The sequence below is a fragment of the Bos grunniens genome, chromosome 6, assembly GCF_055505025.1.
Source record: "Bos grunniens cultivar Pamir isolate PY7600 chromosome 6, Bosgru_T2T1.0, whole genome shotgun sequence".
NCBI classification, from domain to species: Eukaryota; Metazoa; Chordata; class Mammalia; order Artiodactyla; family Bovidae; genus Bos; species Bos grunniens.
The window spans coordinates 73,521,877-73,539,319 of record NC_141170.1 but is presented as its reverse complement, the minus strand read 5'-3'; the positions used below and the strand labels follow the sequence as shown (position 1 = coordinate 73,539,319).

General features: G+C 37.9%; 1 protein-coding gene across 7 annotated transcripts in view; it reads left to right on the top strand.

Annotated features, from left to right (window-relative positions):
• The window catches only part of ANAPC4 (anaphase promoting complex subunit 4), a 33,245-nt gene extending 17,632 nt beyond the window's left edge, over nucleotides 1–15,613 (top strand). Inside the window, exons 16-28 of one of the 7 annotated variants that reach the window (XR_015166215.1) lie at nucleotides 223–278; nucleotides 2,956–3,002; nucleotides 4,678–4,734; nucleotides 5,049–5,105; nucleotides 6,943–7,036; nucleotides 10,856–10,953; nucleotides 11,704–11,765; nucleotides 11,845–11,883; nucleotides 12,033–12,084; nucleotides 13,021–13,095; nucleotides 13,954–14,127; nucleotides 14,794–14,917; nucleotides 15,273–15,613. Coding sequence is in view for 1 of the 7 variants with exons in the window: in XM_086407763.1 (XP_086263889.1) it covers nucleotides 223–278; nucleotides 2,956–3,002; nucleotides 4,678–4,734; nucleotides 5,049–5,105; nucleotides 6,943–7,036; nucleotides 10,856–10,953; nucleotides 11,704–11,765; nucleotides 11,845–11,883; nucleotides 11,983–12,084; nucleotides 13,021–13,095; nucleotides 13,954–14,127; nucleotides 14,794–14,917; nucleotides 15,273–15,500 (1,213 nt within the window). In the remaining 6 variants the exon portion in view is untranslated. Of the gene's footprint in view, nucleotides 1–222; nucleotides 279–2,955; nucleotides 3,003–4,677; nucleotides 4,735–5,048; nucleotides 5,106–6,942; nucleotides 7,037–10,855; nucleotides 10,954–11,703; nucleotides 11,766–11,844; nucleotides 11,884–11,982; nucleotides 12,085–12,952; nucleotides 13,096–13,953; nucleotides 14,128–14,793; nucleotides 14,918–15,272 lie in introns of all 7 variants that reach the window. The other 6 variants (XR_015166216.1, XR_015166214.1, XM_086407763.1 and 3 more) reach the window with 6 other exon arrangements.
• Nucleotides 15,614–17,443: the final 1,830 nt, after the last annotated feature.

The following is a 17,443-nucleotide window of genomic DNA, read 5'->3' as shown; positions in this document are numbered from 1 at the left end:
AATCTGAGTTATTTGGTTTATTTTTGAAAAGAATCAGGATTTGCTCTTTTGAGATTTTATTTTTAGCTATGTGTTTGATTTGTTAAATCTGTTCTAAAGCTTTAAATGTCATCCAGATAGGCTATACTAGAACAGTAAGGATTATTATATTCCATAGTAATTGAACAATGATATATGAACCTCATGTAATAATTTCATTTCTGATTTACTTTTATCTTTTAGAGTTATAGATAGCAGTATGAAAAACTTCAAAGCATTTTTTCGGTGGCTGTATGTGGGTAAGTTAATTGAATGAAGCATTCTTGTATTTTTAACACTTTTGAAGAAAAAATGTGGGAATATAAATTTGGAATATTCAATTACACTAGTAAAATTTTAAATACTTGTCAATGTAGAAAGAATAGTTTAAATGACCCCACTTATACACTTCACTCAGTTTAAGCAGTTTTCAACACATGGCCAATTGTATTTCTTCTTTATACCCTCCCATTCCCGCCCCCACAGATACAACTTCTAACATTGATTGTCTCTATCACTTACTGATAATTGACCTTTTTTTTTACTCTGTAATGTCTCTTAAGGTTCAAATAACATTTTTTAATCTCTACTTTGTATTAGGCACTGTTAAGTGTTAGATTTGGAGTGGAAAGGGGGAGAGAAAATAAGACAAAGCCTCTGCCTTGAATAGTTGAACTCCTGTTTTATACTTTGATCTTCTGTCTGTAGATCTGTGCCGTTCATTATGGTAGCCACTAGTCAATTATGGCTGTTTAAATTAGTTGAAATTATAATTACATATGCAATTCCTTAGTCATGCTAGCCGCATTTGAAGTGCTCAGGAGCTGCTTGTAGTTAGTGGCTGCCACGTTGGCCAGCACAGAACTAGAACATTGCCGTTATCACTTCTACTGGACAATGATGCCCTAGCTAAATAGATTGCAGGTGCACAGAGTCGGACACGACTGAGCGACTTCACTTTGACTTTTCACTTTCATGCATTGGAGAAGGAAATGGCAGCCCACTCCAGCCTTCTTGCCTGGAGAGTCCCAGGGACGGGGGAGTCTCGTGGGCTGCTGTCTATGGGTTCGCACAGAGTCGAACATGACTGAAGCGACTTAGCAGCAGCAGCAGCAGCAGCAGCAGTCCTTTCTTTGTGTCTCCGCATCTCTTTGCATTTGTATGTAATTAACAAATAGTTACTGACATGATATTAAATGTTTTAATGTTCATCCTACAGAGTGTGCGTATCTTATGTATGTAGTCCATTTGTACTGCTATTTTTGTGACCTCTCTTAATGTCTTTGAAATAATTTAGCATCCATTTCCTTCCAACACATGGAAAATTTAGTTGTAAATAGAATTTATTCCATAGTTCTTAAAATTCTAAAGAGTAAAATAGAAAGTAAATTACCTGTACTGTGCTAATATCCTTTTAAACAAATGCCCAAATCTTTTTTTAATTGATGTTTTTAAAACGTGACTTTTCATATTTGTTAGCCTAATATAATTGCTTTTAATAAAAAAATGAATGCAGTCAGTGGATGTTGACATTTAAAATTCTTGGATTTTTCTCAAAACCATACCAACACTAGCCAGAATGGGGAGCCAGAGTGTTTATCAGGCCAGCCTGTTTAATATCAGAGTTAATTAGAATAAATTGCAATGTTCAAATTAAATGAAACCTTAGAAGTGACTTTCTATTAGAGAAATAGTAGCTTGGTTTTACTTATAATTACTGGAGTAATTAGGCAGTTTATATTCTTATTGCATGTCCTAACTGTAATAAGAAGCTGCATTAGAAGATAAATGAATTACCACTCAGTCCTTATCATTAGAACAAAGCACACTAAATTGATCCCTGGGTCGGGAAGAGCCCCTGGAGAAGGACATGAAAACCCATTCTGGTTTTCTTGCCTGGGGAATCTCCCGGACAGAGGAGCCTGGCGGTCTACAGTCCATGGGGTTGCAAAAGAGTTGGACAGGACTTAGTACTAACAACAACAAAACAAACTGGATTGGAGAACTGGAGACCTAGCTGTAACTGGATGCTGCCACTAGTTAGCGCTCTAACCCTGGTTTGCTTTTTTGTAAAATGCAGTCTCCATGAAGGCAGGGATTTATTTATACTGCTTTGTTCCCAGTACCTGTATTACGCTCAGTAAGTAATTTTTGAATGGATAAATGAATGAATGGAACTAGATTATGGCTGGTTTTTTTTTCAGATGAATTAGAAGTCTGAATTAATTAAGAACAGTTTCTTAAAATAATCCCTATTTGCAGAATCATGTCTAACATGCTTTTTCCTGGCCAAACATTAGAAGCATATTCAAACACTATGCAAAGCACATGCAATATATTTCTTCACTTAGGTGGATGTATTATGTATAGAAAATACAGTATTGATGAACACGCCCCATGAAAGGACAAAAAGGGTCAACCACAAATATTAAAGAAGGTATATAAATACATATATACACATATATAAGTGTGTGTATACACACATAAATCTTAGTGCAAGCATCTTCATGTGGCAGAAAAGCCCAAGGGGAAGAAACACATCTGTTTGGCATTCTAAGCCTTTTGGAGGAAAGAAAGAATTGCCTGCACATTTTAAGAAAAGAAACATGACTAAGTCAGGAGGGATTCCTGCACACGCAGTCTTTGCTAAAGGCAGCAGTTTGGTTTGTTTGTCTGGAGTGGTAATGGGTTGTATTGAAGGAGAAAAGGAAAAATGGTTTAAGATGGCTATATCAACCGTTTTGAGCCTAAGAATATAAATCAAATTCTTCACTCTGTAGTTCTTAGAAGAAAAATAAGTTTTCCTTGGTGACAAGAAGCTGTTGAAAATAGAAAATGTAGTCCAGTGAAATACATTTAGACTTGAAATGCGTCTATAATTAAAATTATGTTTGGAGTTTCCCTTTAAAGATAGTTTTTTAAACTTTATATTTTCAGCAATGTTGAGAATGACAGAAGACCATGTACTTCCTGAACTGAACAAGGTAGTATATAATAGTATTTTTCCTATATGTGTTAATATTGCCCTGGTTGAGCTCAGCTGTGCTGGTCATCTTAGTAGTCTTATGCAGTTATTGTTAAGAGATGTTAGGCTGTAGGCACAAGAGAGATTCCTAGTAAGCCCTTTTTTTAAATATGCATGTTTGATATTTTTTATCTCACAGTATACTTTTATTATGGCTAAGCTTACCATTTTCATGTTTGTATAAGATTTTATAGTCTGTATAACATAAGGTATTTGGATTGCTTATTTTAACTTCCTAAAATCTTAAATGCATTTTTATTTTCCTTGAAAGTCTAGTATTTAGATATTAGTACCTATGTTCATGTCTGGTGAGTACCAGTTTTTTCTGACTGTAATAAGGATTGCTACTGTGACAAGTAGCAATGGAATCTCCTTCTCAGAATATCTTACAGAATAGGGCAGAATTCCCTTTTGGTTCCTGCAGCTCACTCATTCTCACCCCTCCCCAAAGTGTGATTCAGATAGATTAGGTGGTTTTCAGTTCAGTTCAGTTGAGTTCAGTCACTCAGTCCTGTCCGACTCTTTGCGACCCCATGAATCGCAGCACACCAGGCCTCCCTGTCCATCACCAACTCCCAGAGTTCACTCAAACTCACATCCATTGAGTCGGTGCTGCCATCCAGCCATCTCATCCTCTGTCGTCCCCTTCTCCTCCTGCCCCCAATCCCTCCCAGCATCAGAGTCTTTTCCAATGAGTCAACTCTTCGCATGATGTGGCCAAAGTACTGGAGTTTCAGCTTTAGCATCATTCCTTCCAAAGAAATCCCAGGGCTGATCTCCTTCAGAATAGACTGGTTGGATCTCCTTGCAGTTCAAGGGACTCTCAAGAGTCTTCTCCAACACCACAGTTCAAAAGCATCAATTCTTCGGCACTCAGCTTTCTTCACAGTCCAACTCTCACATCCATACAGGACCACAGGAAAAACCATAGCCTTGACTAGACGGACCTTTGTTGGCAAAGTAATGTCTCTGCTTTTGAATATGGTCTCTAGGTTGGTCATAACTTTCCTTCCAAGGAGTAAGCGTCTTTTAATTTCATGGCTGCAGTCACCATCTGTAGTGATTTTGGAGCCCCCAAAAATAAAGTCAGCCACTGTTTCCATTGTTTGCCCATCTATTTGCCATGAAGTGATGGGACCAGATGCCATGATCTTAGTTTTCTGAATGTTGAGTTTTAAGCCATCAAGAGGCTCTTTAGTTCCTCTTCCCTTTGTGCCATAAGGGTGGTGTCATCTGCATATCTGAGGTTATTGATATTTCTCCCAGCAATCTTAATTCCAGCTTGTGCTTCTTCCAGCCCAGCATTTCTTATGATGTACTCTGCATATAAGTTAAATAAGCAGGGTGACAATATACAGCCTTGATGTACTCCTTTTCCTATTTGGAACCAGTCTGTTGTTCCATGTTCAGTTCTGACTGTTGCTTCCTGACCTGCATATAGGTTTATGCATTAGGCATAACATAATAAATAGCCTTAGACCATGAAGAGATCTCTAGCTGTTGGAGTTGCTGATTGGAAAAGTGGGTTTAAAATACTTAATACATGCTTGTCACATTTATTGTTATATAATTTTTTTTAAGAAGCTTTTCTTTATCTTGATTTGTTTTCTTTATGTTCCTTTTGGATTTGATAGATGACTCAGAAAGATATCACATTTGTTGCTGAATTTCTTACTGAACATTTCAATGAGGTAGGAAATTGGCATTTCTATAGTGCTTTTTCAACAATAATTACAATAAATCTGGACAATGGTAAGAAGTAATCAAATTTAATCCAGTTTAAGCGACCTTATAGCAATTATGTATGCTTTTTCAACTACTGAACTAATTAATGGCAGTACTTATTTATTAAATGTAAAGCATATAAATTGAACTTTGTTTTTGTGTCTTACCATCCACAGAAGAAAAGAGTAACTGCTACTAACAGCTTTCTTAAAAAATAGAGTTTTTGGTTAAAATGTAAGATGATTTTTTTCTTTAATTAAACTTTATTTATTCTTTCTAGGCTCCAGATCTTTATAATCGAAAAGGAAAATACTTTAACGTTGAAAAAGTTGGTCAGGTATGGGCTCTGGATTGAATGTAGTTACTAATTTTTTAAAAATTAATTTTAAAACATTAGCAGTGTTAGTCTTTATTATACAAAACTTTCTGAAAGTAGCATAATGCCAAATTATATAGTAGCCCTCTCCTTTTACTAAAATCACCAAAGAGTAGCTTTAAACTTTTGGGGGGTCTTCGAACCCTTTATATTAAAGTTATTGAAAACTCCCAGAGAGCTTTTATGTGGGTTGTGTCTATGAATAGCATATATTGTTAGATATTAAAAAGTAAACAGAAAAAAGAATTATTTCTTAATTCACTTAAAAAGAACAAACCCTCTTTTCATTACATGTTAAAATGGAAAATAACTATTTAACAAAACAAAATTATGTGAAGAGTGACATTGTTTTATATGTTTGCAAATCTCCTTGATGTATGGCTTAAGAGAAGGCAGCTGCATTTATTCTGTTGTGATATGTTGTTTGATCAGAAAGCCTGGTTTTACACAGGTGTATAGTTGGAAAGGCAGAAATATTTTAATAGCTTTTTAGAAAATTGTGAATATTCTTTGATACTACACCAAATTCTGACAAACAGTAGTATCTTAGGTTAGTTCTAGCGTGGAATCTACATTGCAACAGTAGACTTTCCATATTATGATTCATTAAAATTTATTCATCTGCTTTTCACTTTGGAAGGATCTTGTTACCCTGTGGTTGATTTTGTAATATCATGTATTGATCTTTGGGAAAATACTGATTCACTGAATTACAGAGATCTTCCGTAGGCTGAAACCTTTCTTCATACAGTATCCAAAAGTCAGATTTTGTTAATATCATTACCAATCTCATCAGACAATCTTTAACTACTATGAGGCTGTCAAGCACATAGTAGCAGATATGGGTTTTCCAAATTTTTAATTTTTGCTTGAACGTTTAAATTTTATCACTGACAACAAATACTGTCAGTCATTTTGCTTAAAGTGACAGGATCCCTTTCTTTAGTTTCAAGAAAATATCTGCCACATACCCAAGAACAAATAATCAGAGTTTGCCTGCCAGTCATTCTTTTGAGTAAAAATGGAATTGCAGGAGCAACAAAGATGTGCCTAGCTTGACTCAAGTGCATTTGCATAAATGCTTTTCCTCATGGTAACTGTCATGCTTTGGTATGCAGCGAAAGTGCTTTATTCATACTCAATTCTGTCTCTCAGAATATTAAAAAGATTTTGTTGAGATTTAATAAAATTAATAATTTTAATAGCCTTATCAGAGATTAGTGAAACTGTATGTGGCAAAAAGGAATCCAGTGACTACTAGCATGGTTTGATTCTTGGTGGCAGTGCCAGCAGTTGTCCCCACCTGTGCTTTTGACCACCAGGGCAGATGTCATTATAGTGGAAAAGCAAATAATAGCTTTATACCATTATAGAAATAGTAATGACCTCATGGATCTTGGAAAGCATCTTGAAGACTCTCCGAGTGATGTGGACCACACTTTGAGAATTACTGCCATGGAGTAGATTGACAGTTGACAAACAGTTGAAAATTAATTTATAAACTTGAATATCTTAAGTTTAAAATATGTAAGGTTAAAAGTTCTATTTTCTATGAAAATAGAACATGATACTTAAACTCAATTTATGATTTCTATGTCTATTGCATTCTAATCTTTTAGTAGTCTGCACTTTGTTCAGTAGCTTGGCATTTAGTAAATTTTGGTCATCTCACAGAATAATGTGGTTTCAGAGGACTTGACAGTAAAAATAACTTGAGTAGAATAGTGTTAAATATAAGCAATTTTAGAGCCTAATTCTTTGGTTTACAAAGCTGAAATGTCTAATTCTCTATTTCTAGTACTTGAAAGATGAAGATGATGATCTTGTGTCACCCCCTAACACAGAGGGAAACCAGTGGTATGACTTTCTTCAGAACAGCAGCCACCTTAAAGGTATTTCATGAACCAAGCAGATTTGGGCCATGTTCATATTTATTTGAGACCAGTACCTCAGCAAGTATACTTGCTGAATACTTATTTAAGTTCTTTGATTTATCTTTTTGTGTCCATTTTATTTGATTAGAGAAACAGGAAAATAATAACAGGGTATGATATTACCATGTTCAAAAACACAGTATGTTAACTGTGATGTAGTAAGATTGCTTATTTTAAGTATTGTCTGTTATAAAAAATAGGATATTGGGAAGAAAACTATAGAGCCTATCAGAGAAGTCTGTTTAAGTCAGTTCCAATTTATTAGCTTTTAAAAGCATATGATGCTTTTAACTCCTATAATGATGCATCACTGTATTCTCCTGAGGTGGCTTTTTTTTTTTTTTAACTTGTTATGCCTTTTATTCTCTGGACTGTTGATACGGTAAAATTTTATTAAGCCAACATTATTGGGGATGCAACACAAAATAGCAACCATTATGTATCAAAACTTCTCCATTTTAGATGAAAAGATGTTTAAAGCATCTATTTCTTGGCTTTCTCAAAGAGTGATTTAACCAAGATTTAGCTGTTTCTTAGATCCTTGGGGTAATAGCCACCTGCTGCTGCTGAGTCGCTTCAGTCGTGTTTGACTCTGTGCGACCCCATAGACGGCTCCCCCTTCCCTGGGATTCTCCAGGCAGGAACACTGGAGTGGGTTGCCATTTCCTTCTCCAGTGCATGAAAGTGAAAAGTGAAAGTGAAGTTGCTCAGTCGTGTCCAACTCTTCGCGACCCCATGGACTGCAGCCCACCAGGCTTCTCCGTCCATGGGATTGTCCAGGCAAGAGTACTGGAGTGGGTTGCCATTGCCTTCTCCCTGCTAACTTGAGAGCCTGTGTTTTTAACTGCAGTCAGTAATGATCTCTGCTTCTTTCTGTTTGCTGTTTATCTGAATGAGGAGTGAGTGGGAGAAGTAGAGAAATCTCAGGCATAGAACTTTGCTTGTTCCTCTCTTGATTTAACCCTAGAAGTCCACATTCTTTTTCGGAGCAGAACATGTTTTATATTGCTTGAGAGTCTTCAAGATCACTAGAGAGATGTATTAACATAAGTTAGTATTGAATGGAGGGATAATAAAAGTACAGCTGACTCAGCTCATTTATTGTATTGAATCGGGATGCCCACGGAGTAAGGAACGATGCCTGGGGAGGCTGATAGCAGTGTGCGAGCAGTGATGGCACCAGGACCCTGTCACTGTTGGGCTCGTATCCATCATGAGGACTTTGGAAAAAACTAGTCCTACCCTTTTTTCTCCCCACATCTTCTGTAGCTGAATAGAAAGGCCTAACCTTAGTTACAGGCCTCATATTTAACTTCAAATTAATTCCATCTCTTAAGATGTTAGAATGTGACTTCAGACCAGCTCATTAATTTCCCAGTTTCTTAGTAGAGTATGAAGTAGTACAAATTGTCACTACATATCTTTTAAGAAACCCTTGATGAAACTTCTTCCTAGAACTTTGCAAAAATCAAGTGCCGAATACTCAGTGTACATACCTTCGCAGGGGAGGTGAGAGAGTTGGTGTCACGTGTGGGTGAGAGTGGGTGTGCTGGAGGCAGGGCTGCCCGGGCTGGGGACCTGCCCTGCCACTCGCTGGTGTGTGGCTGCGGGCACATTGCCTGACCTCTCTGTGCCCCAGTGTTCTCTTCAGTAAAGCGAGGTGATCACAGTGCCTCCCTCAAAAGCGGTTGTGAAGATTCAAAAAGTTAATCTAAGTGGAGCACTTAGGATAGTGCCTGCCACATAGCACGCAAGCAGTCAGTGTGCATTTGAAGTGTTTTTACTCAAAACACTTCTGACTCCAAAGTGAGAGGATTCTTTTCCTCCTGAGATCGTCTCTGATACGTATCCCACACTTCCATTATGACACTAACTCTGCAGAGTTAGCTCAGACTCCAGGGTTCAGGGCTTAGTCCCACAAGACTGCCCCCACTTCAGAGTTCTGTCACCAGGACTGGGTTCCCAGGTTACCCACATTTCTGTTCCACTTCACTACAAATTTGAGGGTTCCCATAATTCAAATTTAATAATTTGCTAAAATGGCTCACAAAACTAAGAAACACTTGACTTACATTTACCAGTTTATTATAAAGAATGCAATTCTGGAATAGCCAAGTAGAGTTGCACATGGGGTGAGGGATGGAGTGGGGGATGTGGAGTTTCCATCCCCTCTCCAGAGGCACACCCTTCCCAGCCCCTTAATGCAGGCATCAACCCAGAGGCCCTAGCTCTGTCATCTAGGGGTTTTGTGGAGTTTTCATTATGTAGGTGTAGTTAACTTACTGGCCATTGGTGACACTTCATATTTTCCCTCCATTGTCCTTAGGATCCCACACTGTATTGAGTTGTGTCTTCTTAGTCTTCTCCAATCTACGATAGCTCCTCAAGTCTTTCCTTATCTTTTTATGACCTGATTTGATGAGCACTAGTCAGGTTTTTCTTGGGGGGGTGCACAGCACTTCCCTGGTAGCTTATATGGTAAAGAATCTGCCTGCAATGTAAGAGACTTGGGTTCGATCCCAGGGTCAGGAAGATCCCCTGGAGAAGGGAACGGCAACCCACTCCAGTATTCTCGCCCGGAGAATCTCATGGGCAGAGGAGCCTCTTGGGCTATAGTCCATGCAGTTGCAACTAAGCAACTAACACACACAGTCATTTGCTTTGTAGAATGTCTCTCAGTTTGGGTTGTTGATGTTTTCTCATTGTTAGAGGGACTCAGTGCCAGCTTCTCTTTTCTACCTGGTTGGGGGATGGGGCTGAAAGTTCCAGGCTTCTAATCAGGGCTTGGTCTTTATGGTGACCAACCTGCATCCTGAAGCTACCTAGGGGCTCTTTAAAACAGAGGATGCTCCTATCATCATTATCACTCAGGAAATTCCAAAGGTTTTAGAGTTCTGTCCCAGGAACTGGCAACAGAGGCCAAGTATCTTTCTGTGATACCACAGCATCTGTCACCTGTTGGGAGCTTAAGATGTTAACATGATTAAAAACTCCTTTATCCAGCATAGCTGGGGCAGGAGGTGCTATGAGGGAGGCCAGTAGAGCACAGTGGAAGAGGATGGGCTTGGGAGTGGGACCCGGGCTTGATTCAGAGGTCTCACTTCTTGGTCAGTCTCACACTGGGTGATTGCCTAAACCTCCTAGGGTTCATTTTTTTAAAGAAAATTAGTAAAATAAACAGTATGATACTTATTTTATACAGCTGTTGTAAACAATAGAAATAACAGATATAAAAAGAATCTAACATACTTGGTGTCAGTAGTTGACAAATTATATATTACTTTCTACTGATAAAAGTACCCTTTTCAGAAATGAAGAGCTTATTTTCATGGCACCAATTTCTTGTCTCCTCTTTTTGTTTTCACCATCATACTCTTCCAAAATAATACTGGGTTGCTATTGTTACACCGTTGTGGCAAAGAAGAGGGAAGAGTGAACTTATTTCATTGTATGTCTTCTGGTTCTCAAGTCATCCTTTTCTTCTTATAGCCACCGGAAGCATATTGTTGGATTTTGGTGGGAAAAATAAAAGAATAGTAAACTGCCCGGACTCAGCTTGTAGTAAGTGTGGTGGTTTTCAGTGGGCTGGCCGCCAAGGATGTTGCAGAGCAGGAGGCCTTGGTCGTTTTTAGTGAGTTTGTGTGAAGGTACAGGAGAGTGGCCAGGGAGAATTCCACCATCAGATACGCTGTGAGGGCTGACTCTAACAGTAGGTTAGTTTTGCCTAACTATCTGGTTTGTTATAGCTTTTTGTTTTTTGTTTTTGTTTGAAACCAGAAAGTCCTTTGCTGTTTCCTTATTATCCTCGAAAATCATTGCATTTTGTGAAAAGGCGGATGGAGAACGTTATTGATCAGTGCTTGCAAAAGCCAGCAGTAAGTTTGAAAGAAATGCATGTTTTTGTATAGGAGCAAGAATATCTACAATATGTGGCTCATTTATGTAAATGATCATAATTATTAAGATGAACCATATGAAAATGCTGATACTTGTGGGGAGCCGGTGAGGCATTCCACTCATGACAAAGGTCATGAGGAAGGAGGCTCGGCATACGCAAAGGTGGGATCGAGCCTCAGGAGTCCCCCCGGATATTCTCGAGCATTTTCCCCCAAAAAACCAGAGTCTGCCTACTTTATTGCATATGCAAAGGCGGGATCGAGCCTCAGATACTCAACTGTTTTTGACTAACAGAAGTGTCAGTTTCATATGATTCACCCTAATATTTCCTCTTACTGTTGGTTTCTTACATAAATTAAAAAATAAATACATGGTTATTGAATATGTTGGCATCTTTAGTATTTTATTGATCCCCAGAACAAACTTATTGTAAATGATCTTAGTTACAGAGCTGATCTGTCTGTTAACTGCTGAAGGATGGATGATTGATGCTGTGAAACTTAAAAGAGATGGTTTTTCACCTGCCATCACTTATCTCCAAGGTCCTTTGGCACTCAGAGTTTTCTCTCTTCTTTACTGTCGTGACTGTCATTAAAATTTCTTGCATGAAGGTTTGGTGACATAGATGAATTTTCACTAGACTTAAACAGTGATGATCAGTCACTTTCTGTGGAGTATTTATTTCTGTATGTGTACATGCTTTAATTATATTTTTAAATCTTATTTAGGATGTAATTGGAAAATCAATGAATCAAGCAGTATGTATTCCATTATATAAAGATAGTAGAAGGTAATTCTGTTTACTTTTTGGGTGGTATAATTCAACAGCCAATTAAAATTTTTCTTACCTTTCTTTTCTTTTGTTTTAGTGAGGACTCCACACGTAGACTATTCAAATTCCCTTTTCTGTAAGTGTGTGTTTCTTCCCTGTCTTCTGTGAACAATGCAGTTTTGTTGTATAAATTGATAGCTAAATGTCATGTTTTGACATTAACTTTTTTCTTTAGGTGGAATAATAAAACCTCAAATCTACATTATCTTCTTTTTACTATTTTAGAAGATTCACTTTACAAAATGTGCATCTTAAGAAGACATACTGATATTTCCCAGTGAGTATTAATCTGAAGTTTGAATCAAGGAGATAAGATTCTAATATTTTTAATAATAAAACATACTGCTTCCCTCCCCTCCATTTCAGCTTTTAGTTAAGCTACTTTGACTTTAGACTTGCTAACTTAACTCTTCTAATTCTTAGTTTTCACATTATTAAGGTGGTAATTCCAAATTAGGAAGCTGTGTAATCCCTTTTAATTTTAGATTATTTAATTTTGTACTGGTATATAGCTACTACATATAGGATTTCTTTAGGCTTAGGGAAAGTATAACAGCAAAACAGTTGGTATTATATCTCGTGAACTTGTGGAACTTCAGAATTGTATTTGGGCTTCCCTGTAGAAAGGATTTTTCCCTCAGGTTTAGTGTTCAGTTCAGTCTCTCAGTCGTGTCCAACACTTAGTGACCCCATGGCCTGCAGCATGCCAGCTTGCCTTTCATTTGAGAATGCAAATAAAAGTTTTGAAAGATAAATCATATTCAGAATGTCACTAGGATCTTAAATGGTTTTAAATCTAAACCAAAGGAAACTTTTTGAAACCAAGATGTAGCCCAAGAGAAATAATTTGGGTCTGTGGCCATACCACCCTAAACTCACCCGATCTCGTCTGATCTCAGAAGCTAAGCAGGGTCGGGCCTGGTTAGTACTTGGATAGGAGAAATAACTTGGTTGTCCAAATATCCTCATTTTGTAAGGTATCTTGCTGCTTTGGTGACTGTGAGATTTTAAACCAAGTTGTAATTTTGATGTTAAGTTTGTCAGGGATTTGCATTAGTTATCAGTATTCTAGAGTGAGTGTTATAGTATTTTGGTCTGGGGTTTGGTGATTATGTAAATGTAATGACAGTCATTTTTTTTTCAAGCATATATAGATTATTGCCTATCCAAGTTGTTCTACAAAGTCTCTCCCCACCCCTCTTCTTTCTTCAAGATCTATAAGTAATGGACTAATTGCTGTTAAATTTGGGAGCTTCACGTATGCCACAACTGAAAAAGTGAGAAGAAGGTAAATCTTGAACCTTGTCTGGATGAGCTGTTTATATAGTAAATACAAATATAGGAATATGGTTAGAATCAGTTACAGTGATGATATTCTTAGGCCTTTGTCACATGCAACATAGGGTGGCTGGGTTGGTTATGTGTTTTATACTCAGAGGGTGATTTGACATACAGTTGAAAAGAACCTTACTGGCCTGCAGGAATTTCGTAGTATGGTTTCCTACAGTTAATACTTCTGAAGTCTCTGTCCCCTAAGAAAGTAATGGGATTGCAGGGGGCAGATGGCTAAAGGTCTTCTTATGACCAACAGAGATGTGGGGTGGTGGTGTCCTTCTTACTGCTCTGGGGCTTTCTTAGGTTAAGTGTAACAATACCGATATCATCTGGAGGCTTTGCAAGAGAAGGAGCTGACACTAATCCTAAACTTACCTTTTTCTTACTGTTTTCCATACATAAAGGAAGTACTTTGAAGTTGTATCTTTTCATATGTAAATCTTATTTTTACTTTTCATTCTAGTTAACTTTGATTACTCAATATGTTTATATGGTGTCATTCATAGAATTTCCAGAGGCTTAAGTCCTGACCATTGATGTCAAGAATTTTCTGGCACTGTGAACCAACCTCACAGATTTTTCTTTTTCCATGATTACCTGTTTTCAGGGCCTAGTTATATTTGTGAATAATCAGTACCATAGGTAATTGTGACTTTAGCATAAACTAATGATATATTTTAAATGTTACTGCATAGAATGTCAACTTGACATTTTCATTGTCAGTTTTTGGTTTGGTACCAGTATAATGCTATATATATAGTATTTTCTCGGTCATGATAACTTTGATATAACGGAACTTACTTAATTCTAGCACCTACAGTTGTTTAGATGCCCAGTTTTATGATGATGAAACAGTCACGGTAGTCCTTAAAGACACTGTAGGACGGGAAGGAAGAGATAGACTCTTGGTGCAGCTGCCACTGTCTTCAGTGTACAACAGTGAAGACTCTGCAGAATATCAATTCACTGGGACTTACTCTATAAGGTAACTCATATTAGTAAGGTTGTCTTTCTGATAGAACAGTTAAATGTTCTTTTTTTAAAATATATATTATACATTATAGTTCTTTAGGTATGATAAAGTCAACTGAGCAGAAGTACTTCTATTTTCTTAATTGAAAAAATACTGGCTTCAACAGCTCTCTTGTCCTTTTGCTTTGTTAGTAAATCAAGGATTTTTGCTGGAACAAGGTGGGGGATTATTTTGTGTGGAGAACAGCACTTCTGTTTTCAAGGATGACATTAGCCCTAGTTTGTAGTAGAATTATTTTATATTTGTCTTTAGTATTTTCCTTTCAGAATTAGGACCTTAATAGCCACAGAAGGGGTTCAAGGTCACTTCCAAGAGCTACCTTTAGATTGAGATTTAAGTAAGCAGATCTCTAATTTATTAATAAAATGAGTTCGTTTGCTTACCTTAAAAGTGAATCAAAAACCTTATTTTCTAAGGTTTCTGCTTTAATAAGATAATTTGGTCCATTTGGAAGTGCAGTGTTTTCATAGAATATAGTATCACAGCTTTTTTATACAATAGCTGGGAGAATTATGTTGGAAATGGGAATGTTGGTAGGAATCAAACCCTGATGCCATCCCTAGTAAACGAGGAGAAGAGCCTCGTTTCACTCCTAGGTCGGCTTTCTTCCCTCTCTAGGCTAGATGAGCAGCGTCATGCCATTCCCACCCGCACCATGCACTTTGAGAAGCACTGGAGACTACTGGAAAGTATGAAAGCACAGTATGTTGCTGGGAATGGTTTTCGAAAGGTGTCCTGTGTGGTAAGTGTTTACAAACTGTTACTAAGAGTAACATCAGTGGCAGGATCTGTAAGGGCCTCTCAGTGCAAACATTCTGTGATGTAAAGCTTTTATTGATTATGAACATGTAGTGGTCTTAGCTATTTAGGTCTCTTGTTCTAAGAAAGCTTACTAAGTAATTATTAACTGTTTTAGATTTTATTAATCTTGAAATTGTCACTGTATATGTGGAGTACAGAATGAAACCTGAGTTGAGTGATTTTGTTGTAAGTTGATGGGAAAATAATTTTCCTATGAAACTACTCTTCAGATTTCTGATTTTTAATATATAATATATTAAGCCATTTAAATTTTCTTTATTTGGCCTTTTCTTTAGTTAAGCTCAAATCTCCGTCATGTGAGAGTATTTGAAATGGACATAGATGATGAATGGGAGCTTGATGAGTCTTCGGATGAAGAGGAGGAGGCTGGTAACAAGCCTGTAAAAATAAAGGAAGAGGTGTTGTCTGAGTCGGAAGCAGAGACCCAGCAAGCTGGTGCTGCTGCTTCAGCTCCAGAGATGGTTATTAAAGTAGAAAAAGTAGACCCCGAGCTAGACTCATGATCTGGCTTGCCTTTATTTTATATGTTCTCATGTCAGGAAGGACATAGATGATGATCGAAGATGTGTTGGACCGCTTAATTTTCTTTACAAAATAAACAGTAAATTTTCCTTGAGTTTTTTATTCTGCTCCTTCTCTTAATGGTATAACCACTGTGAGAGGCTTTCTCCTTTTACCGAGATTTCTTTTTAATACTGGGTGCAGCTGCTGCTAAGTCACTTCAGTCGTATCCGACTCTGTGCGATCCCATAGACGGCAGCCCACTAGGCTCCCCCGTCCCTGGGATTCTCCAGGCAAGAACACTGGAGTGGGCTGCCATTTCCTTCTCCAATGCATGAAAGTGAAAAAATAAAGTGAAGTCGCTCAGTCGTATCCGACTCTTAGCGACCCCATGGACTGCAGCCTACCAGGCTCCTCCGTCCATGGGATTTTCCAGGCAAGAGTACTGGAGTGGGGTGCCAACTAGTGTTAAAGAAAATATAAATTGAATGTGAAGAAGTTTAGTCTTTTCTGTCAAAAGGTAGTATCAGGAATCATCCCTGTATCAGGAAGAAGTTCCTTTAGTCATTCATCACTGGAAGTTTTGATGCATTTAGTACTTTTAAAGTGCAGGCAACATTTATTTGTATTTTTCTGTCTTCCCTTTCTAGTTCATTTTAGAGCTACAGAATGCTTTCAAAATTACATTTGTTTTAATTAATTTTTTATTGAAGGATAATTGCTTTACAGAATTTTGCTATTTTCTGTCGAATCTCAACATGAATCAGCCATAGGTATACATATATCCCCTCCCTTTTGAACCTCCCTCCCATCTCCCTTCCCATCCCACCCCTCTAGGTTGATACAGAGCCCCTGTTTGAGTTTCCTGAGCCATATAGCAAATTCCCCTTGGCTATCTATTTTACATATGGTAATGTAAGTTTCCATGTTACCCTTTCCATACATCTCACCCTCTCCTCCCCTCTCCCCATGTCAATAAGTCTGTTCTCTATGTCTGTTTCTCCATTGTTGCCCTGTAAATAAATTCTGCAGTACCATTTTTCTAGGTTCCATATATATGTGTCAGAATATGATATTTATCTTTCTCTTTCTGACTTACTTCACTCTGTATGATAGGATCTAGGTTCATCCACTGCCAGGGTCCAGCCCCCGTGGATCCAGGGAATTCAAAGCAGGGACGGCATCGGCGAGGATCAGGAAACAACTGCTTAATTAAACATTAATTAAGGATATAAAGAGTGGTTAAATAAGGATAGCTCAGTGAGGAAATTCAGTGGAGAAAAGAGGCTGAATAACTTGGTTTACGTGGAAAGCTAATAAAATTCCAAAATAAGGAATTTGCGTCACCTACGTAGGCTGCAGGCATCCTCCTGTTCTCCCAAAGGAGAGGAGACACTAAGGCCTCCCCGGTCAGATTTTAGAAGCCCAGGCAAAATTAGTAGGCTTGACGAGCCTTCCCGCCCCAGATGGGAATTCAGCTGGAAGGTGAGAGAAAGAACGACATGGGGAGACCAAGTTTCGGTGAACAAGGCCCGCACTTTATTTTCCAAAGTAGTTTTTGTACCTTAAGTTGTGCATAGAGGATAATGGGCGAAGGGGCAGAGTCATGCAGGGACAGCAGTCCTTGATCCTAATCGAAGCCAGGCTTTCAAACTTATCATATGCAAAAGTTTAGGTGATTTACATCATCTTCTGGCCAGAAGGCCTGTTAACATTTTAAGATCCTTTCTTCAGAAAACTTATTTTTCTCTAAAGGTGATTATTCTAAAGTCAGGTGCCACCCTCCAAAAGCATTAGATAAAGTTGCATTCCTATAGGGCAAAGGTGTGGTGGGCTATAACAAGAAAAGAATTAACTCAAGGGTCCAAGGTTACAAACATAATCAATACACTGCCAGGGACACAGTAGGTAAGGGATATGGAAACTTAGCAAACATTGGCCCAAC